This window comes from Dermacentor variabilis, chromosome 3 (assembly GCF_050947875.1).
Source record: "Dermacentor variabilis isolate Ectoservices chromosome 3, ASM5094787v1, whole genome shotgun sequence".
In the NCBI taxonomy this organism is placed as follows: Eukaryota; Metazoa; Arthropoda; class Arachnida; order Ixodida; family Ixodidae; genus Dermacentor; species Dermacentor variabilis.
The window spans coordinates 208,839,041-208,857,442 of NC_134570.1; the positions used below are offsets into that span (position 1 = coordinate 208,839,041).

The window sequence follows — 18,402 nt, forward strand, 5'->3', positions numbered from 1 at the left end:
CTTTGAGGATAGTTTCATGCCTGTGTTTAGAAGCTACTCTTCCGTGGCATCAAGGGCAGACTGTAATGCCTGCTCCATGTCTCCCGGGAGCCTCCCGGGCTCCAGATGGTAATGTCATCTGCGTATAGTGCGCAGTTTACGTTTGGGATGTGTCGTAGTTTGTCTGTAAGTCCCTTCATCACTATATTAAATAGTAATGGAGAGATGACTGAGCCTTGTGGTGTTCAAAATCTTGTAAAAAAATTTAAAACTGATTTATGATCAAAAATTGGTTCTGCTCCAAGAAACAATACCAGATGAAGGGGAATGTGGCAGCAGTACGCTAGAGGAAAGTACTTTTTTTGTTCAGCTTCTGCTTCCTGACACTCCACCAAGACGTGGAGAACGGTCAGCCTCTGACCACACATAACACAGAGGGGAGGTTCACTACCAGTCAACAGAACATGACATCAGTTTGTCGCCCTTTTGTTACTGAAGGCCACTTTTGTACGTTTGGCTTAATTAAATGAAGTTTATCACAGATTTCATGGTCCCAGATGGATTGCCAAAAGTTTCTCAGCGTTTCACACAAGAAAGGCTTGATGTCGGTGGGAGGGATAGCTATGGTAGTGTTACGGGATCTTATAGATGTAGCAAGTTTATCTGCAAGCATATTGCCCACTATGCCTTGGTGGCCTGGCGCTCAATGTACTAGATGTTGGTTATATGCATACATAGTGCACAGACTTGAGTAGAAGTCACCGACTACTGGATGTTTATGTTTCCGTAAAGACATTAAGCTCTTACTACGCTGACAGTCTGCAAATATGACAATTTTTGTAGTTTTAATGCCTTTATGTGTTTCACAGCCAAGAGTAATAAATGAACCTCTGCAATGAAGATGCTCGCTTCTGCGTGCAGACTATTGCATTCCGAGACGGATGGCCCAACTGGTGCGTAGGATATGCCATTAGGTGACTGATGCGCCGGTATGAAATTCAGGAAAAGATTACTTCAACTGGAGTTGAAGAAAGTGCACATGAATGTGCATCTCTGGAGCATGCTTTGTAACTTCCACAAAAGACGTGTCGCATTCTATCAGTTGCCACAGCCATGGTGGCAACAGCTTTGTTGGAGCCATCACCGGATACACATGTAATGGGACATTCCCTTCCTTGCTCAGCTTCCTCACATGTAGCGAGAAAGGTTTTCTCATTGAAGGTCGGTTTTGAAATAGTGTGGCAGACGTCAAATAATTAGCGGTTTTATGACAAGGGTGTTAAGGATTAGAATGCACTTTGAGGAAGTATGCGAAGCTCATATATGTTTTTTGCAGGTGGAGTGACCATCCATTACACTCTACGTATAAACTCTGTATAGAACTTGCTCTGAAGTCCCCTGTGGCCAGGTGAATACCTAAATGGTGAACGGGATCCATAATCTTTAATGCACTTGGAGCTGCAGTTTGATACACCGCAGAACCATAGTCCAGACGTGACTGTATGAGGCTCCTGTACAGATTCATTAACCCTTTGACGGTCAATGACGTAAAGATACGGCACTGCGAACAAGCCCGAAAATGGTCAATGCTGTATATTTATGGCGCCGTCTGTACATTTTAAAAAGTGCGCCAATTTCCTAACTTTTTCTTTTCTGTCATGTGCTGCCACTATGTGGGGAAACAGGGAATTTTTTTTGCCCGCCTCCCTCTTTCAGTTTTCGTTGCATGGTTTGCTTTAGCACTAGTTTGCTCCTGCACATCTATATACAACCACTCGCACATTGGCGTGCGTGCGCGTGCGGGCAGCCATTTGGATTTTGTTTCGCGGGCGGTTTCGGCATTTTGCGCTTTCAAAAGTTTATGGCTATCTCGTTACTAATCGCTCAAAGGGCGAACGCTTGTTTCTCGCTCGTTTAGTGCTCACAGGGGTGCACATAGGAAGCGTGCCACCGTGCATGCGTTTCCGTTTTTTTCTCTTTCTTTTCTTAAGACTCGCGAAAACTAATTGCCCTAGCTGGTTGGCGATAAGATGAAGATTAGGGTAAGTTTGTCACACTTATCGCTTTTTTTCATGGGCCCAAAACCAAACAGTTTTCTTGAGTGCGCGCACTTACGCAGTTCAATTACGCTATGGATGTACGTATTAGTGTAAGAGCAGGAACATTTGAGACTTGCGAAATATTCTCGTGTTCGGATTTTCATAGCCTTGAACTACGTGCATAAAAATGCATCAAACTTTCATTTCTGATAAGATTATTTCTTTTTTTATTGCTGTTATTCATGAATGAAGAGTGCATATATACCAATGCAAAAGATTTTTTTCTCACTTTACGGTCATCCTAGAAAAATTACGGTAAATTTTTTTCGAAGTAAGTCCCTAGGAAGAACTGGAATCTGCAATAAAAAACATCGACCTTGGGCAGTCGCATATGGCGAAAAAAATCGACCCTCGAAGGGTGAAGCAGCCCCTATCACTGCCCCTTGTCATGTACGCCAGAATTTTAAAAAATATTAATTGTTTTCAAATATTTAATTATCAGATACTTTCAGCTAGTGGCGCGATGAAACTAGAGATAGAGAAACAAACGCAGTGAGATGCGAGAGCAGTCGAGCGTGTGCCAAAAAGCGCCACACCTGCAGGAGCGAGGCACGCGGGGTGCGCGCGCTTTGGTCAATCAGTGGCACGGGCACATCCTTCGACAGCATCAGTTTCCCTTCACCGTCGCCATTTTGAACCAGTGCAAAATGTGCACCAAGAAAACAGCATCAAAACAAGTATAAGATGGCGTCTACTGTCCACCATGTCCGCAAATGGCGATGGCGCGAGGTTCGAACATTTTGGCCAATTTTTGCTATTTGATGTCCACCCTGGCCCGTATAAGCGAAAATTTGTATTATTTTCTGATTAAATTTACCTTCTAGATTTCACGGAGGAGTTCTTGAATGCAGGATAATTACGAAGTTGACATTTTCAAATTCCCTGAGTTTTCCGGGTTTTCCTTGAGCGACACAGAACTTTATTTTATGTCAAGACAGGTTGACAACACATCGCCCAATGGGGTCACTCTAAGTAAGCATTAAAAAAAAAAACTTAATCCAGTTTGAATAGTAAGGAGTAGTATTTACTTAATTCAAAATAGAAAACTGAAGGTAGGGGACAGTAAAATGCACAGCGAATAAAATATCTTTAAAGAAATGATAAAGCCCATTGTAAATCGAGTCAAAAATTTTCAAATACGAATAAAAACAGGGGCATATAGATGCAAATATTTTCGAAAATGAGCTATTTCTATCAAGTGATAACAAGATCATTAGTATTTTGCCCAAACTTTGTCACAAGTGAGATTTTCTTACTTGGAAAGTCAACGTCAACTCTCCTCACATACTCTTAGCCCACACACAATGTCTGTTTTGTGTTTCACTGCTTTTAAGAGTTAATTTTGGTTTGGATGAGGGACACCTTCATCTCAGCACCAGCCAACACTGTTTTTTGAGCTTCACGATCCTTGAAACAAGAGGCGGAATAGTTCTTTTCTCGATCATTCCTCAATGCGACGGTCATTTTTGTTCTTGTCCTACTCCCGCCACTCGTTCGCCCCACGAACTATTTGAAGCATCTTTTTGGTCAGTTGCACAGTCCACGTCCAATTTGTTGAACTGCTTAGGGGTCGCGAAAACGTCCGAAAAATCGGCCAGTTGGAAAAAATAAATGCATCTCATTTACTGCCCTTAAGGGCTCAAACCACCACAGGCGCATTCGAAAATGCTCTGAAGGCCTGCTGATACATGTATTAGACATATTGGTGCTCGTACTGTGACAGGAAATACCGGGTGAACACGTGTATAATTAAAGAATTGGCGGCGAGGAGTTACGGAGTCGCCATCTATCAGAGGCGCCTCGCTGGCGTAGTATGAGGGATCACGCGGCGCCCTCCTCATAGGTTTTGCTGTCAGCGCTCACAGAAAACACCACTTGGGAGCTCACACGGACATTTCTGTAAGTACTTTCAAAACGAGAGAAGTTTCTTACTATCTAAATAATAATCTTGGGCAAACTGAAAGCACAGAATCATTTACAGGCGCTACCTCTTTACCGAATACGTACAGTGAACGCCACTGCGCGCGGTCGCCGCGATGGAGTCTCCCGAACCGGCTTCTTACGTGAAATGTAGGCAAACGCGGAGAGCAAACTATGTGAAATATGTTCCGATAGTCTTTGTATAACTAAATGGAGCGTAATAGAATGAAGCCTCAATGCAGCGATTGCACAGGTTCGCAGCGACCGACTGCGCGTCTGCATGCTTGTCCGCGCACTGTTTCGCTTTCGTCGCGTGCGCGTTTTTGCCCCGTGCCATGAGCTTTAGGCCGCAGAATATGAGCATTTGACAGTATACAAGCAACCATTGTTGCGTAGGTGCTGTCAGAGCTGTTCAAAAATAATTTCATTGTAGAGACTTCGATGCCTACGGTTCTTCTAAATTCTTGGATGTTTCAATATTATTTCTTGAGTTGCGTCGCACTGTATGTTTATCAGTGTTCTCAGCGTGCGATTTCCCGCTGCTTCTTTTTTGTAATCCAGTGCATTAATTCATGACAGAAACATGACCATATGCCATGCTTCTTTTTTGATGTGCTTCTTATTGTTCCCTTTCCATTCCAGTGAGCTTGCCAGTATCTATAGCATCGACAAGTTTATAGAGCAAACCGTCATGACATTAGTCGGGCAGCGGACTTGGGCGAGCGTCTCAGTGCGCGTTTTCCGAACATCGCCGGCGCCGTAGCAGAAATCTTCCTCGCGTCTGTGCTTGCTGCATACCCGAGTTGTAGCCGATGACTATTTGCCGGTTTTATGTTTCGCGAGCCAAGCTTCACGCAGCTTGTTGTCCTGCGGCTACGTGTGAATAAGGCTGACACCGGGCTCCGTTGTGTACGTCTGGCACTGCAGCACCGAGCGGTAGCCTACCATGTTGCGCGCCTTCAAAGGCAGCCACTACTTATTGTAGTGCTTTCAAGCGTTGTAAAGGAGACACTCGAAGCGGGAAAATCTCGCCACTAAATGAGGACCGCCGTAAGAGGGAATTTAAACTTTCGTTTTTAGCTCGCTTCGGCGCTTCCGAAGCAGTTGACGCGACCGCTATGTCCACGTGATCCCTCATAGCACGTCACGCCAATGGTGGCGCCAGCTTTTCCAGTGATGGAGCTCGAGGCCAATACATACTGTGTCCCCTGGCAATAGCCCCTCCCCACACTTATGCTTCACTGCAATACTTTTGTGTATGCTTCACCAAGTAACATGTCTGCACGGAGGCGAAGCTGACTTTCAAGAACCGGCATTATGTAACGCACTGTGCTTTCCAAGCTTCTCAGCCAATTGCGAGCCATTGCTGACAGCAGCGAATTCTTAAAAACACGGCACCCAACAGCAAGAAGCTTCATAGCGAACATTGAAGCAGCTAGGTCTAGTGTTGCCACAGTGGTGGCTACGGCTGCCAGAGGATCTGCGTGCGAAAGTACCGGTTCAAGGCGGCAAGGTAATCAAAATGGCAGCGGCGGTGGCTTTCATTAATGCCGTTTCGGACCTGCGGTCACGGCAAAATGTCCGGAAAATCGGACGACGAAGAGTTGATGAGTCTGAAATTTTAGACGTTCTGATACATTGACTCTATGGGGTACATGGTGGTGCCGCGAAGCCATCCAAATGATCGGGGATCCGGAGAGTTGTTCGTTGACTGTACACTGGCAACTCCTCCAGCTGACGACAGGATGTCGAAGACGATTCATTACGATTCCTGTTTTTTACTCATCCAGCATTACCGCGGCTTTCGACCCTTTCAATAAAATTACAGCTAATTTTCCCTGATAGAGGCACAAATTACCTGAGTTTTCCCCAAGATTTCCCAGACTACTCAAAATCCCTGAGAATTCCCAGTTTTCCCGGTTGGTAGAAGCCCTGTGTTTGTGCGCCAGCTGTTTCAGCCGAGGGGGCTGATGGCGTGACCGACGTCACACTCCGTGTGACTTAGGTGGCTGCCGAATTATGTGGCGCTGCCACCCGGTGCAGGGAGGACTGGATCAATTGTGTGAAAAAACGCCTAAGTGCTTCTGCGAAACAGATTTAGTTTGACCTTCAGTTTTATTATTTGTTTTCCTTTTTTCCACGCGGGGGCAGGATTGCGAGTGGGTAGGGTAGTCTTCTTAATAGTTGGCATAGTGGGTTGCTGAAGTGCAGATGTCAGAAGTGTTCAGTGGAGCTACACTTAGCAGGAGTAGCACGCGCTCTGCAGCTTTGCTGACGCTTGAAGCATCGATGCGGATTTGGGATGTATGGTCAGACACGAAGCTTACAGTAACTGGTTTCAATTGATTCAGGACGGTTGCTGGTTCTGAAAGTAATGATTATATGCCTAGTTGGAATTTCCTTGTCATCTTGCCTTATTTTCATCCTTCGCACCTTGACAACGTTCTGTTCTTGCCATCCTTCTAGTAGTTAACCTTAATTTAGTTCGAGAATGTCATTTTCCGAGATGACACTGCACATTGTGTTCATTGACTTGTGATGGCTTACTGAAATAGGAATGTCCCCAAATGCTACAAGTTCAGAGAGCTTCTTGTACTGTGGTTTGTCACGAAGTTTGAGAAGATCAGTGCTTCCCATCTTCGTTACTTTATAACCTGGGCCTATTACTTCAATGAGAGATTTGGCTGAAAGAAACAGTGAAATCATTCGGACTGTCTTAGTTTCGTGCTTACTGCGACATCGTACAGTCTATGCTTGTTACAACGGACCCGCCTACAACAGAGTTTCGGATATAACAGACTATACTTCAGCATTAGTTTGTTCTACCTATTTTATTAATGCAACAAAATTCGCTTTTAACGGACTGTGCTACCACGGACTATTGGCTACAGCGGACGAAATTAGTGCCAATATTTAAAGCGAAAGCTTTACTAACCTAGTCTAGCCAAGTTTTGCCGTCGCCAGCAATTTGACCTTCACTTGATTGCAGCTGCGCCACAGCCTTGGCAACGCATCACGTGACTCGCCGTGCCGAGCTCCGCCGCCAGCTTGGCGCATGCGCTCTCCGCAGCTGTGTCGGTGCCTGACCACATGACACGCCGTGCGCCTGGCTAAGAGGAGCTCCAAGCTCGCCTAGTCGGTGTGAGCTTGGCCATGGGTGAGAGCGAGGCCGGGCTGTTGAAGAGTTGCGCGGGAGCGGGAGGCTTTGAGCCGTCGTCGCCAAGCTGCCTCTGACCATTCTGCAGATATCGCCCGGTGAGCTGCTTCACTGGAGAGTGTCTGGAATGCCAAGCACGCGAAGCTAGCGTTGGAGAAAGAGTGAGCCGATCGGCTCCCAAAGCCTAATCACAGTCATGTCTAGCAACTGACCTAGGCGCAGCCGTTATACCTGGCTTAACAATGATTGTATACCTAGGTATAATAATTACAGCTAAATCAAAGGTTAACCAAGTGAAAGCAAGACTTAACCAGGCTAAACCAAGCTTTTGCTTTGTATATCCAGGCTTAGCTAAGCTAAGCCGCAGCCAATTTTCTTTCAAAATCGGGCATATAAAATGGACGTTGGCCGTGTAGACACGGCCTGACAATTGACTTGCGAAGGTCCGACGACAATCGAGACTCAATATCCCGTGTGGAAGGGAGGAAGGCGGGGCGGAAACGCACCGTGCGAGGCACTGCGGGGGGTGGCTAGGCCAGAGAGAGCGGATTATGCTCAGACGGCTGCTGCTGATGGCGTAGCCGCCATATTTTAAACGTGTCCTACGATGTGGACAAAGTGCACGCCCAGGCGGGGGCCTTATCTTGAAAGCCATCTTCAATGTGGACAAAGTGTGCCCAGTGCTGGTAGCTTCGTATGTGCTGTGCTTTCGACGTTTAGTTCCCATTGAAGCGAGAGACAGCACGAAGGTCAATTTGTTCGCTGTTGCTGCCGCGCTTATCCTGCTTAATTTACTATCGCAATCAATGCTTCGCCTTTCAGGCAAAACTGCAACTTCTTTTGTTGTTTTTTTACTTTGGACGTTCGTCACTTACTCTTTGCAATAATGTTGCTAGGTATCGCGCCGAAAGCTTCGAAAGTGAGGCGTTTCGGATATTACGGACTTTGGATAAAACGTTTTTTTGTTGGATTATAAGGGTTTGCTGCAACAAGGGTTTTTGACTGCACTTGGCAAAGGACTCTTTTGGTTGCATAAAAAGGTTAAATGGTTCATCGGTACACCGCCTCACCCCCTTTCAGGAAGGGATCAGGTAACAAGGGAAAAGCATTTGCCACATAAGCCTACCTCCAAGTCCAACAACGGGAGGCTAAAAGGTTGCAAGGTGACAAAAAAAGACGTGTGGAAGCTGAAACGCCTCGTCTTTTAATAAGTTTTATTTGGTTGGTGCACGTCTTTCTTTGTCATGTCTCATCCCGACCAGACAGGGCTTCCCGTTTCCTGTCTCCGGCACTAGGCGACAGCCACGCATGCGCCGAGGAAGAGCCTGCTGACTGACTCTGCATCTTCGTGCCCCGTCCTGAGGACGGGACACGAATGTATTTGGGAAAAGCGCACCTTCCAAGGGCGCAGTGTGGCATGCAATATATTGAATATCCGGCGAAGATGGAATTTGATATACTAGGCAATTGTCTATACTTTTACATAGTATTTTCAAGGGGGTAATCTGTGTGTTCAATATAGCCAATAATTCAAAATATTGTCACGTAGTGGTGATGTTGAAGAACACAGTAGCACCACTGTGAACGACAAAACTAAATTTTATTGGACGAACCTGTGCTCACAAAACAGGCTACACTTATAGCACAACGATAGCGGCGAACACAGTCGGCGATCGGCGAAAATCTGGTCAGCGGGTCAAGCGCGTCGGCTTTTATACAACAGTCGTCGAATGTTCCAGACTAATCGTTGGGACCCGCGTGCCTTCCACAAAGTTCTACACCATTCGCATCACGCGATGAAATCTGATAGCACAAGGTTCGGCGAGAACAGACAACGGGATAGAAGCATCGATAACTTTCCAGAAACTTCGGATGCATGCAGGCACGTCCCGCGCTGTGCGATAACATTTGTTAGGTGGCGAAACGTGGTCGCCCAATAAAGATAAGTACGTGTGTCAATATGCAGGTTCCATATATCCGGGTTCTACTGTATTAGATGGCAGTAGTTTATTCTGCTGGAAAACAATGAGTTATAGATTTAACACCATAATTTTCGGTGGAAGTATATGGCGAATTCTGTATGTTAAACCTATTAAATGCGCAAGTTTAATTGCCAGGCTATCCACATGAGCATCCCATGACATATGTTCATGAAAAGTGACACCTATTGTTTTAATACTGGAAGTAATCTCAAAAGGTGTTGCATTTATTGAGATAAGTTTGCTGATTGATATGTTTGTTTTTAGCTTGAAATATTAAAACTTTTGTTTTATTCTCATTTATCAGGAGGCTATTCCTATGTGTCCTTTCATGTAATTTTGCTTACGTGAAATCAGCGTCGTCGACCGGGTCATCAATACCTTTACCACCTGTCAATATGCTGGTGTCATCAGCATACATGATAAATTTCACACTTTCATTAATTTTAACAATGTCATTCACATGCATATTAAATAAAGAAGGCCCTAGAATGCTACCCTGTGGGACGCCCAGGAGATAGGTAGTGGATCTGAGTGATAGCCATTTATGACAACTATTTGTTGGCAGTATTCTAGGTAACACCGTATAAGAGAAGCGACATTGCCATGAAAGTCATAGCATTCAAGTTATTGAATTAGAATATTGTGATTAATACAATCAAATGCCTTTGATAGGTCAATGAAGATGCCGAGAACAAGTCTGCCTTCCTCCAAATGCTGTAGTAGGTGTTCTTTTTGTGTTAGCAAAGCGAGTCGAGTGCCCATCCCCTTACAGAAACCATACTGACTGTCGGTTAGCAGATTACGTTGTTGCTCAAATTCAGTTAGCTGCCTTAACATAACTTTTTCGAAAACCTTTGAAAACACAGGAAGTATTCACAATGGTCGGTAATTCCCCAAATCGTTATCACCTTTCTTAAAAAGTGCAATGTCGCATGCCATCTGCATCCTATGAGGAAAGGTACCTTCGTTTACACAGAAGATGAGGACATAAGTAATGCATTGAGATATAAGATTAGCAACATATTTTATAGGTTTAATTTGAAGGCCATGAATGTCCCTGGCACTACAGTTTTTTAGGCTGAGAATTGTATTAGTTATTTCCCCCTCATGTAGTGGGTAAAGAAATAGAGAACTAGAATTTTGAGAAATGTACTCCAGATAATTGATCGGTGTGCAGTTTGCTCCAATGTTAACAAAATGTTTGTTAAAAGCATCTGCAAGTGCTTTGTGCTTTACCTCAAAACCATTTATTTTAAAACTATGTATCTGTTCAAGGAACATTGTAATTTAGCAGATTGGAGGTTTGCCATGTAACATCCGAAGATGAACTTGAAGAACTAAAGGCATTGAAACAATGCTTGTGCCTCGCCTTTTTTGTCTTTACCTAGACAATTCCTAATTTTCTTAAAACGGCGGAAAAGTTGTAGATCTTTGGTTTTTATAAATTCAGCATATAAAGCATTCTTTTTGCGTATTCGAACAGATAGCTCAGGGGTAATCCATGGCTTACGTATATTATTTTTTTCTGTTTTACGCACTTCAACAGAAAACAAGTGTTGTATACAGTCACCGACCGTTTATTTGGACCTCATGGGGACTGCGGAAATGTCCGAATAAAGAGGTGTCCGAAAAAGCAGATTAAAAACAAAAAAATAAAATCCTTTATTTCCACGCACTTATTCGGGCTCGGCCGTAGGCTTGAAGAAATCGTGAATGCGCCGTTGCACGCTGTTCCGTTTACGCACAATCAGATAAGCCTGGATCTCGGAGAGGGTCGTACGGTCACTATAGGCGGCTGAAAGCACAGTAACTGCTTGTACACACTCCGCATGCGACGGCAGCGTAGCACATGGTGCGTCATCTCCCGACTCGGAGTCACCGTCCGGCGGTACAGCAGAAACCTGACGAATGATCTCGCCGTCGTAGAGTTCTGCGCATGTCAGTACAGCAGTTCAGCACCTGTGAAACTGTCAAATGAGACTGTGTCTGGAATCGCAATGCAACCACTGCGTATGTTTCAGCAGGGCATTTTCCGCATTAGTAGGGAGCACATCGGAAGGCGACAAATCTTACGCCCCCTGGCAGCCACTTGCCAGCATTCCCCAGCACAGTCTGAGCGGGCACTGTCGGCGCCATTAGAGACTTGATGCGATGTTTCTGTATGCCGCGTTGGATCACCGAAACCTCGACACAGGACACAAAGCAAACACCACCGTGCCGACACCAGTTACACAAACTAAAAAACGCGGCCTGCTCACAGGGTCTGCGCGAAGAAACAAGTCAGCTGCTGGATTGTCTTGACATGGCTTACTAAGCTGAAACTGGAACTGCTGCAGAGCCACTCTATCGAACCAGGCAGAAACGATGATGATGAGCGGGGATTTGCAGGAGCGCCACTTCGTGGGGCAGCAAGGAGGCTCTGTTCAAAACAAAAATGGCATTCAGCAAGTCGAACCATGCACCGGTGAGAGTCGGTGCATCGTGCTCTCGATCGAGTTGGCTCAAGGAGTGTCCGAAAAATCAGACGAGAGGTTGCAAGGTGTCCGAAGTTTCGGCAGTTGTTATACATTATGGTTGATGGGGAGAATGACGGTGCCATGAAGCAGACCGAATAATCGAGCATGTCCGAATTTTTGGAGTCCGAAAAATCAGTCGGCGACTGTATTGGTTTTAAAAGGCTAAAAAAAAAAAAAAAAACTTCCTAAGCGTTATTTGCATCTTTAGATTCAAATACAGTATTCCAGGCTGTTTGCAGGGTATTGGTACGAAACATAAAAAGATTTTGTTTAATTGTTGGTTGAAGAAGGTGTGTCGACTGTGATCCCTTATTCTGTAGATAACCCTTGTAACAGAAATATTGGCATATGGTCGCTCAAATCCGACACGAATACGCCAGCTTTAACTGAATCTCTATTTATATTTTTAATGAATATGTCGATTAGAGATGACGTATTCTTGGTCACTCGGGTAGGCTGAAGTGTGACATACTTTCCAGTAGTTTTTATTTTAAATGTTACTAGAGAGATGCCACATGATACATTTAACCCTCTGAGGGTCAATGACGTAAATATACGGCGCCGCGAACAAGTCCGAAGATGGTCGATGCTGTATATTTACGGTGCCGTCTGTACGTTTAAAAAGCGTGCCCATTTCCGAACTTTTTCTTTTCTGTCATGTGCTGCCACTATGTGGGAATACAGAAAATATTTCTCGCGTGCCTCCTTCTCTCGGTTTTCGTAGCATGGTTTGTTTTACTGCTAGTTCGCTCTCGCACGTCTGTATAGTAGCCCGCGCATTGGCATGTGCGCGGGAGGGTGGCGGTTTGGGTTTTGTTTTCGCTGGCGATTTCGGCTTCATGCGCTTGCAAAACTGACGGCTACCTCGTTACTAATCACTCAAAGGGCGACCGCCTCTTTCTCGCTCGTTCAGTGCTCGCAGGGGTGCGCATAGGAAGGATGCCACCGTGCATGTGTTTCCGTTAAACGCTTCTTTTTTTTTTTGACACTCGCGAAAACTAATTGCCTCTGGTTGGCGATAAGATAAAGATTAGCGGAAGTTTGTCACACGTCTTGCTTTTTTGACGGGCACACAACCACGCAGTTCGATTACGCTATGGATGCACATATTAGATATTAGTGTAAGAGCAGGAACATTTGAGTCTTGCGAAATATTCTCGTGTGCGCATTTTCAAGGCCTTGAACTATTTGTATAAAAATGCATCAAATTTTTAATTTTTATAAGTTTGTTTCCTTTTTTATCGTTGTTATTCAATATTGAACAGTATATATATATATACCAACACAAAATATTTTTTTCTCAGTTTACGGTCACCCTAGAAAAATTGCGGCAAATTTTTTTGGAAATAAGTCCCTAAGAAGAATTGAAATCTGCAATAAAAAAAAATCTACCCTGGGTGGTTGCATATGTCAAAAAACATCGACCCTCAAAGGGTTAAAGGCAGAGCTGTGCCAGTCAAAGTAGATGAGCGCTGGTGGCAAGGCCTGGTTTAGTCCTCTGCGGCGTAAGCATAATAGGAAAGAATTCAAATGAGTACAAAATTCCCATGCAAGAAGGGACTACATTGTGAAACAAACAAACCACTCGGCGTGTTAAGTCTGCTCAGACAGCATCGAGGTGTTATGACTTCCTAAATGTGATGTGAACTTTTCAGCGAAAATAGAACAAAAATATTATATGCAGCAACTACCGCATTTACTCGCATAATGATCGCACTCGCGTATTGATCACACCCCTGAATCACACCCTAGCCTCCAGGATCGATAGTGGTGGCGGTCACTCCGAATGTTTGTCTTAACTGAAGAGTGCATCCAAGGCGGTTCATCTTAGGCGGATATTTTTTGCATTGAGTCTACGGAAAACCAAACAAACGTTCCTATGCTCATTATACACAAGAATTCGGCTCGACCAAGTATGTCTTAATGAGCGTTCACTGTATATCTGCAGTATTTGTAACCGTATTGTGTAACTTTGGGTATGTGAAACTGTTCGACATAAGGGATAATTCTATGTACATGGGTTCGACTGTACTACTAAAATTGCTTTGCATATAAAGGCTTTTCGCTGCAAGTACAATACAGCCTTTGTATGGTGCACTAGGAAAACTCTACAAATACCCGGGATGATGATGCTCCAGGGGTCAATGCCACATTTAAAACTGGTAGGGTTCCACCTGGGGAGCTTTTGCTTATGTTTCAAGACAGCCTAATGGACTTCCTGAAAGCCAGCCTGTTTCAGAGATTCAAACAGACGTTGACTGTGCTGCTGGAACTTGAACTAAAAGCATAGAAATGACATGCAGAGTCCTCCTCACAACACAGGAGGTAATCGAAGCAAACTTTACATGGTAAGCATTGACACCTGGGACCCAGAGTAGGTTCATTATGAAGTAACTCTAGGCATAACTGTTACTTTGATGCACCGGCCAGGTATTCTCGGTGGATGTTACTGACTCACCGAGCTCGCTGACAGCCATGCTGAACGTGCCACCCGCATAGACTGAGCAGAGTCCCCGGTTGGGTCCCTCGAAGGCCTTGATAAGGCGGGGCACCATCTCGTCCTTCGGCTCATTGTGGCCCAGCCGCCCGTAGCCGCCAAAGCCCCATGAGAAGCACCGCTTGCGCTCGTCCAGGGCTATCTGTGCACACGGAAACAAGTGGTGCAGGCTCACACACCCCTTCCTTCACAGCCTCTCCTGCCAGTCGCATGCAGGAGCTCAAAACTGGGTTTGCAGTGTGCACCCATTTCATTAAACTCATAACAACCATTGTCATCATGCCTGCCCATCATGCCATTACACTGAAGACAAAGCCCCAGCAAGGCTACTCATATAATACATGACCCAGACCCACACAGTGGCGCCAGTGAGCATTGGAACTGTTAAACCTGTTAAAAAACAGAACAGGTGCTGCATACAAACGTGGGCAAAATGTGCAGCGCATATAGCCAAATATGTGCTTAAAAAAGAATTGTATTCTGGGGTTTTACGTGCCAAAAAACAAACTATGATTTGATTATGAGGCATGGCGTAGTGAGGGACTCCGGATTAATTTTGACCACCTAGGATTCTTTATGTGCCCCCAATGCATGGTACACAGGTGTTTTTGGATTTCACCCCCATCCTCATCGAGATGTGGCTGCTGCAGCTGATTATTCAATCTCGCGCCCTGAGGAATATGTGCTTAAAACAAAACTCTGCCTCGCAAAAGAAATGGAATTTGAACTTGGCAACATGCACATTGGAGCCAGGCATGCTAACCACTGCACTATTGTGCAACAATGCAAGTGCTTGCAGAGCACAAGGGTCGAGTCATTGAGCAGAGCAGCAATAGCGATATATACATTTCGATACGTCGCCGGGGCCTGCTCAAAACAATGGTAAAGATAATACGGGTCATGATTCTATAGCGATACCTTCTGCTCGATTCTATGCCATTCTTATTAACCGTTCGTGGCCAGCTGATCTCGTTGACAATACATGCGGAGCGTCACTCTGGGCACTGATGAAGCACAAAAATGTGTGAAAAGGCATGTCTAGGCCAGAGGCAAGCGTATGTGCACATAGCAATGCATAGACAAACTAGGATGATCACTCTTGAAGATACTTTCATTTTCACAATATTTCATGTAGCTAGCATCGGCACATCATCGATTGCCAGCATTTCTGCACTGTGATAAGATAGCGTGCTTGGTACTGTGCTAAGAATGCAGTCACTCATAGACGCCAATGCGTCTTGCACTAGTCACATGGGATCAAAGGTATTCCTTGAAGGTGACAATCTAAGAATGCGGCACACCTCTTTTTTTTTTGCTGCTTGTGGAATAAAGTCGCTTATCTTTTGCAAATCTGGTATTTTGTACTCTATTATTCCGACTTCTTGGCTGTCTCCATCGAGCATGAATTATTGGTCGGCGACTGTTTTGGTATGAAATTCTTCGTTGTCATCGTCTTAGAAACAGCGTGAATGGCTCAAAAGAGGTGTACAGTCGTGGCCACTGCTAGCGGGAACACAGGAGCTATGGCATTGCTCTGCAGAAAGCCCCACCACCAGTATCTCATGAAGCCTTGCAGCGCATCTGCTTGGGCCCCTTTTCTTCTGCCTAGCCTGGCCGTTTCCCTCGCCTTCCTTCCGCCTGTAGAGCGCTCGTTATGAATTCTCTTTTTGGTAAAACTCTTGAATGCCTTCTAAATTCCCATCTCTATTACTTTTTTCAATCTCATCATCTCATTCATGAAAATCAATTTGGTTTCACTCATGCACGGAGTGCCCCTCTGGCCCTGTACGCCCTAAAACAGCGACTCAGTGTGTTTAAGGTTGCGAAGGCGCCGGTGGTATTCATTTCCTTGGATTTTACTGGGGCTTTTGATAGCGTCTGGCATGATGTGGTGTTATTTTTTCTTTGCAAACACCATTGCCCTGCGAACCTTTATCGCCTTCAGCATTTTCTTACTGGCCGCACGGTGGCTCTTCGGACAAACACTGAAGTCTCGGCGCGCTCTTCAATTGGCACTCCACTTTGGAATTTAATCATTCATTCCCTGCTTAGTCTCCCCTTGCGCGAGGGTGTTCACATACAAGCATATGCGGATGACACCATCATCCTCCTTTCCGGTTCATCGCATTTGCAATTGCAGGCTTTAGCAGAATCGGTCTTAATCTTGATTTGTGATTGGGCCAGGCAAAACAAGGTCAAAATCAGTGATCAAAAATCTTTTTTTGTCTTTTTCAACAACGGGCACATTGGCACTTCTAAGCGTCACCCGTCAACCCGATTACACGGTGCTTTTCTAAAACATCAGGACCACATTAAACTACTCGGCATGGTCTTCGATGACAAACTAAATTTCACGCCCACGTTCACTACCTTAAGACTAAAACCCAGATATTGGTCCCCCGAGTGCTCAATTTTATCTGCATGCATTTTACGCTGCAGCCTGTACTTTTATGTTGTTTAATAGACAGGTTCTGCTGCATGCGGTTGCATATACGTCGCTGGTTTGGTCGCCACCTTTCTTGATGACGCACCTTTACACTCCAGTACTGTCGGTGTAACATTCTCTACTGATGGCATTGACCGGAGCGCATCACACCACCAGAACTTCGGCGCTACAGGTTTTGTCCAGCTGTCTGACCCTCCCAGTAGAGCCAGGCTGCCTGAGCACCGAGTTTTCCCTCTTTATGTTCCATCAGTTCACTCATTATGGCTCTGAAACGCTCCATCTGCATGGTATCGACTGCCCGTTCAACCCGTGGTCTCGTCACCCACGAGAAATTTGTCTCTTCTCATTCACGTGACTCACTCCCGACCTTTAAGAGCGTGGACATGCTGTCAAAGTGGTGGTGTGACCAAGTACGGCAGCAGCAGCGAACAAAGTTATTTTTGTGTGGTCTCTCACTTCAATGCGAACTAAACGTCGAAATCACAACGCATATGAAGCTACTGGCACTGGCCAGACTTTGTCTACATTGCAGATTGCTTCCAAGGTATTGCGGCTGCAAGGCTGCACTGTAAACCGCAACCGCCGGAGTACAACGCCCTCTCCCTTGCCTCCTACCCATGCCTCGAGTGCAAAAAAAAGACGGCATGCTTCCACTCCCCACCTTTCCCCATCGCGCATGTGATAGTGAGCTGCAATCCTCCTCTGACCCTCACAAGCCAGTTGTCAGCCTGTGTCGACACGGCAAAACTCCGTTTTACACGCCCGATTTTACAAAAATTGCCGCTAATTTCACCCACTGTAGCTGAAAGTCTGTTGTACCATCATCCGTTAAACAGGAACTTCGTTACATTAATATAAATAGGTAGAGCAAACTAAGGTTGAAATACTGTTACATGTGGAACGACACAGACGAAAGAGGCTATTTACAGGCTATTTACACTAGAGCCAGACAGACAGGCCGACACTCGCTCGCGCCAAGGGCACAGACCAACTTCATCGTTCTTGCGGCAGCTCGTCTCTTGAGCATCGCTCGATGATATCGTAATAATATGCTCCATTATATCTAAAAGTCTTGTATGCGGGTCTGTTGTAACGAAAGTAGACTTTAATCACTACCTGACATGGCACATCACATCATGGCAGAAGTACTTTAATTTAATTATGGGGCTTTAAGTGCCAAAACTGCAATCGGATTATGAGGCACCATAGTGGCGCACTCTGGATTCCGACACCAAGTTGTTCGTTAACATGTCCCTAAATATTAGCGCATGAGTTTTTTTTTATTTCACCCCAGTTGAAATACGGCTGACGTGGTCCAAATCAAACCCGCGACCTTAGGCAATGCCACAGTCACAAAGCAATAACCTTAAATACTCCCTGGGTATCTTGTACGTGTATTATGTGTCTGCAAGATGTGTATCAGTATCTGTATTTCTAACACATGAAAAAATGTATCCTGTATCTTAAGATACAAGGTACTGCTATAGTTGGAACCTCACAATAACGAAATCAGCAGGGAATGCGTTCTTGCAATTTCGTTGTTGCAGAATGAGACAGCACAGACAGGTAATGCGTTGTAGAACCAAACTTTACTGTCAGAATTCCGTTAGCCTGCTTCGGCAAGCTTTAACTGTGCAAATAAATGATCACAGAGAGTGCCCACAAGGACAGGTGCAGTCCTTGTGTGCTCTCTCTGTGATCATTTATTTGTGCTGTTAAATGTTTGCTAATATGTACCAACTTGCCCAACAACAAGTTCTATACTTTGGCAACTTGCGAGGATATAGAACCGCATTGCTGACATTA

General features: G+C 45.1%; 1 protein-coding gene across 1 annotated transcript in view; it reads right to left on the bottom strand.

Annotated features, from left to right (window-relative positions):
* LOC142576613 (protein RCC2-like) overlaps window positions 1-18,402 on the bottom strand; it is a 73,033-nt gene that overhangs the window by 11,162 nt on the left and 43,469 nt on the right. The window contains exon 5 of the mRNA XM_075686814.1: window positions 14,112-14,292. Within this exon, the coding sequence (XP_075542929.1) occupies window positions 14,112-14,292 (181 nt within the window). The remainder of the gene's footprint in view (window positions 1-14,111; window positions 14,293-18,402) is intronic.